This window comes from Prinia subflava, chromosome 10, assembly GCF_021018805.1.
Source record: "Prinia subflava isolate CZ2003 ecotype Zambia chromosome 10, Cam_Psub_1.2, whole genome shotgun sequence".
Lineage (NCBI taxonomy): Eukaryota > Metazoa > Chordata > Aves > Passeriformes > Cisticolidae > Prinia > Prinia subflava.
Genome location: NC_086256.1, coordinates 17341707 through 17349531, shown reverse-complemented (window position 1 = coordinate 17349531; position 7825 = coordinate 17341707). Strand labels below are relative to the sequence as shown.

The 7825-nt window shown below is 41.7% G+C and overlaps 1 protein-coding gene across 1 annotated transcript; it reads right to left on the bottom strand.

Moving 5' to 3' along the window:
* Positions 1–318: 318 nt before the first annotated feature.
* On the bottom strand, positions 319–6879 carry LOC134555688 (holocytochrome c-type synthase). The gene is made up of 7 exons (XM_063407564.1): positions 6727–6879; positions 6188–6331; positions 5362–5510; positions 4643–4791; positions 3426–3545; positions 2803–2889; positions 319–2582 (listed from the first exon to the last, which is right to left on the bottom strand). The coding sequence occupies exons 2-7, from the start codon at positions 6294–6296 to the stop codon at positions 2384–2386; spliced, it is 813 nt and encodes a 270-aa protein (XP_063263634.1). The 5' UTR covers positions 6297–6331; positions 6727–6879; the 3' UTR covers positions 319–2383.
* Positions 6880–7825: the final 946 nt, after the last annotated feature.

The window sequence follows — 7825 nt, the reverse complement described above, 5'->3', positions numbered from 1 at the left end:
ATTTTTTTTAATTTCATTGCATTTCTCTCAAGGTAGCCAGACTCAGGATGAACATATTTCTTGTGATATGCTCTTATTCTGAGAACTGCTGTTAGCAAACACTTGAATTTAGTCCTTGGATTTTGATTCTGTATTCACCTGAAAAATGAGTAGATGTGACAATAGTTAAGTTGTAGTAATATACAAAAATACATAGGAACAATATCCAATATATACTGTATAGCAAGATTTTAGTTGTAATAGACTAGAATCTTGTATGACACATGCAAAAGCTCATTGTAATAATTCTTACAGCTAAAAGCATGATCACCAAAATACTGAAGTTAAGAAAAGTATATTTATTTGATTCTCCTTTCAGTTTGATGACAAAGTAGTGCATTTCATTAACAGGAGCACAGAAAAGAACAATTTTGAATCTGTGGAAAATGGAACATAACAGGAGATAGTAAACACATGAAGTGGCTTGTGAGTTTCCCTAGATTTAGCAGCAATTACAATTCCCATGCTCTCAACATCACACTGCCAAAATCAACAAAGCCAACTCGTGCTTTTGAAGCTTCTGAAGTACTCCCTACAGTGGTGTAGCCTTTCAATATTTTGTTATGAAAAATACAGTGTAGCAAGTTGCCAAATGCATAAACCAACAACTACAAAAAAAATCTCAAACAAAACCAACTCGCCACCCCAAAAAGAGTACTCCTCAATCTTTACTGTTAGAACTGGGCAGTTCCTTCATGAGTCAGACATGCTTCATACAAACTCACTTTTTATTTATCTCACCCATACATTGCCTATTTAGACAGAATTTTTTTCTTCCCTGTTTATAATATACATACATACATATATATATATCTCACTGAAAAGGTGAAAAAGAAGTAAGAAAAGTGGATATGGCTAAGAGCATGGTTTTCCTCTTAGGATTCTGGATAATATTTATTGCTACCATGCACAACAGTTGTCTCTGAACTGGGAACTATTTATGATCATTAGAATTCTAAAGTAGGAAAGCGTCCCTAATTTTTCCCTAAATGGGAAGTGACTTTCCTGAAACATTAAGAGGGGCTTCCCATTTTGGGGGCAGGGGGGGAAGTTCCAATGTGAGTTAAACATAGGCCACTTTCAGAAAATGAAATGTACAGCTAGTTTCCCATTAAGGCTGGGGAGTTTCAAGAAGGCAGCTTCCCCCATTTGAGAAGCTGCAATGTGCTATTCTCATACTCCTTTCCATTCCCAAGTGTTTTGCACAGAGCCTGAAACTCACTGAGTCGTGCAAACTTAAAGCTATTAGTTAGTTTCCCTTACTAAGCACAAATATCAGATCTTTACGCCATGCATCACTCCTAGAAAACATTCCATGGCACCTTTGATACCCTTTTAGCCCTGTATACACCCGCAATGCACCTCGCTATACTCATGTGTGTGACTGTGTAGTCACACCCCCTTGTACAGCTCCTTATTATATAAAAAACCATGCTGTAATAAATATCATTAATGCAGCCAGGATGCTAAATACAGATGCACTGCAGGAGATTCTTTAGATGAGGCTTAGCTCCATCCTGAATTCATTAACATGACACACATTATAGACATGAAAATAATGCATTTTCTTACATCAGAAAACCACGTTTTGAATATTCAAATGAATAGCCATTAAATATCAATTTTATATCCTTTTAGAAATGCTGTTTTAAAAGTGACACTCATTTCCTGCTTTTAACAGATGTTCTTCTGTTCAAAGAAAAATTGCAAATTAAGGCATGAGTATATTCTCCTTTTCTGCATAACACACCTTTAAAATACTCATACCACACTACACCTCCCTTAACTGATTAACTAGGTTTTCTGAGGAAGTATGTATTTGAATAGGTAAAATGTCCATGTGAAAACAAATACATGGCTTCATAGTGTAAATAAAACACATAATTTGAAAGAGTCCAGATCTTTTACCCTTTATTCATCATGGTGGTATCCCAACACTTTAAATATGCAAAAAAATTTATGAAATTTCCAGTTTTCACTTATCAAGTAATACTCAAAACTCCAGTCAGAATCAGAATTATAATGTATTTGGAGCAGCACTTAAGTCATGAAATGAAAAGAAGGCGACCTTATGCAGAAACTGAAACAAAGAAAGGCTTCCCAGTTCTTAAGAAAATTAAGATACATGTTTTTGCCACTGTAACTTTATTATTCCATTTGAAACACCACAAAGCATCGGTGTACTCAGCAAGAGGTTTCCCTGTCCTCCCTTCCCACCCGCTAAGAGCAGCGGTGATGGTGAAAGCACTGCCAGCTGCAGCCAGCGTCCCTCTCGAGCCCTGATATTCCCAGTCCCCTGTCTAGGAGGAAAGCGGACACTTTGGAGTACACACCCCAGGAGCAGCTAGGACGTCCAGCGCCACCAGGCCACCTTGACCCTGTCCCAGACGGCCGAGAGCGAGTCGAGCGCAGGGCGCACGTCCAGGATGGTGAACTGGTAGTTCTTGTCCACGGCGCCGCCGTCGTAGTAGTCGATGACGTAGCGCACCTCCTTCCCGCAGCGGTCAACGATCCAGTCGTGCCGGTCGAAGGGCAGCTCGTACCTGCGGAGGACAGGGAACAGCCCAGGGAGACTTTTGAGTGGATATCATGAACCTGGAGAGGAAGTCCAGTTCAAGATTCATTTGTCCGTGAGATCCCACTACTACTTCTATCTTCTGGCAATACCTGTTCTGAAACATCTTTAAATTAAATCCACACCACGTTTCCAGACACATTTCTCTAGCCTCCCCCCTCACTGCAAGATCTTCCCTACCCACGTACCCCATCCATGAACGCATTCTGGCTCTTGGTGAGTACTCCTTGGCTTTGCCTCCAAACCGCATCAGTGACGGCCCACATGGACACTCCCTGTGCACACAATGTAAAAGGAAAACAGTTTTTACCTTTTAACACAGTCTTATTTTCAGTGCTTAAACCACTACAGTAATTTCTTTTAGTAGCAGACAAACTGAGTAGAAGAAAGCAACAGTAAAAAATTAATTACAAGCGATATAAACCAACTTTTTTTCCTTTCTTTAAAGCTTTGAAAAGTCACACAGTTTCTGCCAGCACTTACTGCTGGTATGATAAAGTATCTCTGATATGCTCCACACCAATACTCCAATTTGTCAACAAAGCAGTTCTCTGCAAATCTAATCCACAGATTTAATAGATTAAGAATACAAAACCATAATCCAAACTACTGTGTAAGAACCATCATGGAATTTCAGAGAAAAATTTATAATACCAAGTGCTTAAATAGCCTGTGTCTTGTAGGAACAGGGACTGTGCTGACCTAAAAAGTAACAGTTTTTAAGCAGTGCTTTACACCAGCCATGCTCAGGTTACAACTCATATCTTTGTCATTACAAATATTCCATATGCAACATTTCATAGGTACCTACATAGCATGCAGAGCTTCCCACTTCAAAATCTCCTTCCAAGCTTGCTCATTATTTTGATTATGAATCTTAATAATGTTGGTCATGTCTTCACTTGTTATGTCATCATCTTTCCACCTCCACCTAAAAAATAAGGACTTGAAAATAGTTTATAAACATTACAGTATAACTATTCCACCTTCCTAGGTTTATCTGATGAACTTTTCAATTGAGATTTAAGTTTGTATGCAAGACACAAGACAAGTACACAAACTTCTAGCTCATCTGCTTAATCATCTTGAGAACCACTTCATTTTCTGTGCAGAAGTGTGGTTATCCAACTTATCATCACAGAGATCCACAAATTCTACACAGCTAAATTAACAGCTTAACTGGATCAGAAAGTTATCAGGGTGTGCAAACATCACCACATCCACAGTATTCATAAAAATGCTTAGGAAAAATCCCACTTGTGCTCCTAATGCACAGAAGTCCTGTATTCAATACATTTTGCAAACACTTAGAAATACTTTTCATCTCTGTTGACACTGCACTTTGACTGCATGTGTGCTCCTTTTCAACTGGCATAACGCTAACACATTTCAGTGTTTACAGGACCAAAACTTGTATGCTCCATACAGGCTGCTTATATCATATTGTGTCATATCAACACACAGAAAAAAGAATTACTATTGCTCCAAAAGTGAACTACCTGCAAAGTTCACCTGTTCAAGAATGACAAATCATTACAAAAGAACAAGGCAACATCAGCACAGGAGGATATTTAGTCTTGCCTACACCAAATTTTTATAAATAGCAAAAATATCTATTTGCAAATTTCCCCATTTTTAGCAATTCTGCAAAGTTAGATGTTCTTACATAGAACTTCTACTGTCATTTTACAGTATAAGCATGAAACCAACTGAGTTTGAAACCTGGCAATCATGCAAACTTTGTCTACACCTGGGCATGGACTTTTAAGAAAATTTTCTGAGCCAGTAGCAGTTGTTTGATGTTTTTTACCATCCTCCTGATCACCAGAAGACCAGTTGGCCTTTGAGACCAACTCACCCTTTAAAATCAAGATGTTTATAAAAATAGTACTTTGTAAAAGAGCTTCTTTATTATTTACTGGTTAAAATCCACAAACTCTCAAAAAAAAAAGAAAGAACAGTAACTAGTGATACTAGTTCATGAATTCCAGGCTCACAGACACATCTGATAATTCACAGTGTATTTACCCTTTTCTTAGCATAGCATTCCAAAACATTTGCTCTGAAGGGTAGACCCATTTCTTGTCAGAATGTGCTCTAGGAATGGAAGACTCTTCTCTAACAGTTGACAATGGAAACGGTTGACCTGGGGATGGCTGCTGGTTGGGAGGAGGCATCTAGAGAACAAGGAGAACCAACAACAAACTAGAGCATTAGCATTTTTTTAAGTTACAGTGTTTAAGAAAAATCAAAGCATAATCAATTAACTCCTACAAAGATCAAGTTCAGCCTGTATTTAAGTCCACCAAAATTATCTTTTTTTTTTTACAGCAGAACTCTTTGCACAAGTTTGTCATCAGAAGACTACAGGAAAGCTTTCTGCCTAAACTTCAACTTTCAAGAGCAATGCTTTTTGTAAATCAGAGGAAATCCTGGGGATGCTAATCAGAACTCAACCATACTGCTACTACACAGAAACTAAAATCCACCAATTTATGTAACTAGTAATTACAGAGCAAAAGGTACTTAGAAACTGGAAAACCACCAGAGATATAAATTTTAACACAACATTAAATGAGATGCAAGTTGTTTTAAATAAAAATTTGCACAAAAAGGAGAAAAACTAGTCTTAAAAAATAATGGTTTTTCCCAGTTTCCAGCTTATTTAGTAACAATATTTAATTTTTGGGTGTAACACTTCAGAAAGAAGTGAGGTAAAGAAAACATGTGAAGTAAGCAAAAGTTACCATATTGCTGGGATCTATGTCATCTTTCATTTGAGATGCACCAGACTTCACAGGACATGCTACAAACTCATAAGCTCTTTCTTGATGTGCAGGAACATTATCTGTATTCTCCGTTCTGTGATCAGCAGTCTTCACGTGCATTGGACAACCTTAAACACAATAGGAGTATAAATTTTGCTACAAGATGAAAATGCTAACACATGAAATGGAAAAGTTCACTGAAGGCTCACGTAAATACAAATGGGTATTTCATTCTTTCTTCTGAGATTTTCCACAGTTTTAACCGCTCTCTCTCCTGCATTTCAGGACCCAAAATCACAATAAGATCAGAGTTTCCTGTGCAGTCCTATCCCCATGCTGGTCCCAGTACTGAACTCTCTACTTCAGATTTTCTCAGGGAAGCTGACCCAGTGTGTTGACTGAGTCAACAGAAGAGCTGACGTTCTTCCCCAGGCATTCATCTCATTCCCCCCTTCTGCCCTTTTCCAGATGCATGGTTTTACTGACAACCAGTCACCAGCTCCAGGGGCTCCCTGACCCTCTGTGGCTGTACCACATCAGGGAGCAGATTTGTAGGGGCCCTGTGAAATGGGACAACTGGGAGTGACCCACAGGTTCTACAGTAAGCACTCCTGTCTCTACAAACAAAGCAGCTGGCACAGTGTTCTGGTGAACAAGTGAGTCCTAAGTAAAATGTACTTGAGAATGACTTTTGTTTAAACAAACCCCTCAAGTTTATTTGAAGAATTTCTCACTTCCCCCCCCTAGATTTTTCAGTCTGGTTTGCAAGCAGAGTTTAGCTCGTTCCGGTTTCAAGCACGATTACCGCTCATCTCTTCCTGATGCATGGGGCATTCGGAAGATGCCGTCTGGTATTGCCTGGATGCCTTCGGTGACTGCTCCGCAGCAGGCGGGGCAGATGCGGACAAACCCATGGCCTCTGCACACCGCCCCTTTTAAGATCAAATTTCTAAAGAAAAAGAAAGCACGCATTCGTAACACAAAAACTGGTTATTTATTAAGGTGAACGCCACGTGCAGGTGCAATGCTGCACCACAAACTAAAAAATTAACTGAAAATTCGATTTAGGTAACAAGCTTCCAGCCCAAACAAAAACTCAAGGGCCCACCGGGGCTGCCCCGAGCTCCTCCCCAGCCGCTCCTCAGGTCCCTGGCACGGGCTGTGCCCGCACGCCCTGAAGGGCAGCGGCCCCGCCGCGCCCGGCCCGCAAGGTCAGGGCAGGCCCGCTCCCCTGCGCGGCCCGGCGCCGCCTCAGCGCCGCCTGCCAGCGCCGCGGGGCCCGGGGCTGCCGCTGCCATCCCCGCCATCGCACCGCACATCCCGCACCCTCCTCCTCCTGCTCACCTCGCCCGGCCCGGCCCGGCCCGGCCCGGCGCGCTCCTCCGCGGGCCCACACCGCCTCGCGAGACCGCGGCTCCGCTGCACGCCTGCGCCGCCGCCGAGGGGCGGCCACGGGCCCGCGGCCCGCCCGCGGCCCCGCCCGCCGCGGGGCACAGCGCTGGGTCCCACGGGCCCTGGGGCTACCCCGGCCTGGCACGGCAGGGACAGGGGCTGGCGCTAAAGCTGCCAAGGACAGCGAACTGTGCGAAGCGAGGCTGGCGGGGAGCCCCGGGCAGCTGCGCTAGGCAGAGCTGTGTGCTCGCCCCCCATGCTGTGGCTGATAATGTGAAATCAGAGTCCCTTACAAACCACATGATTGCTGTAGTACTGAAGGGACCCACGACGTACTAGCAGCACGCATTGATACCGTAAAGGTGTATGTATCGTTTTTAATATCAAGCTTGCGGAGATAGTAAAGTTATTTAAGATTATTTTTAAACAGCAACAAGCCAAGAAAAGTATGGCAGCACTTTTAAGATTTCCTAAGAATCTTACCTTATTTCCAAGCCAGAAGATGCAGTTTACCTCTCTGTGAAGTACAGTGCATAGCACACAGAAGATGGAGCTCAGTGTGCATCAGAGCACCCAACACTACCTTCATCACATCCCTTCTCGACCGACAAGTGATTAGACCTGGCTGTGCAGTAACAGCAGGTACACGGGAATATTTCAGTGTTCATCCCACCACGTGGACTCTAAAAGAGGCTGTCAAGTGCAAAAAGCGGGTGGGGAGCCCAGAAACATTCATTATAAATGTATAACAATTAGAACTGGTTTTAAAAATAACCGTAGTTTTCCCCAAATATTCTATTTCATTGTAGCAATTAAAAGTAAAAATGAAGTGGAAAGGAATTTAATCTTCAAGTGACACAGTTATTACAGTATCTTCGGATGAAGAAAATCCAAATTCTTATGTGTACATACAAAATGAGTGATTTTCTCCCATTTCTTTCAAAAAAGACAAATTCTAAACCACACTGAAATAGTTCTAAGCAGCAGTATTTCGAAATGTATAACTACCTGAATTTAAAAAGCTTTTATATATTCCTCTCAAGAGTGTTTT

Excerpts from the sequence above, each read along its gene's own strand:
- LOC134555688 (XM_063407564.1), bottom strand. The coding sequence starts at position 6,296 with ATGGGTTTGTCCGCATCTGCCCCGCCTGCTGCGGAGCAGTCACCGAAG. Across the intron at positions 3,546-4,642 it reads AATGCTATGCTAAGAAAAGG|GTGGAGGTGGAAAGATGATG; the intron begins GTAAATACACTG and ends CTTATTTTTTAG. Across the intron at positions 2,890-3,425 it reads TGGGAAGCTCTGCATGCTAT|GGAGTGTCCATGTGGGCCGT; the intron begins GTAGGTACCTAT and ends TTGTGTGCACAG.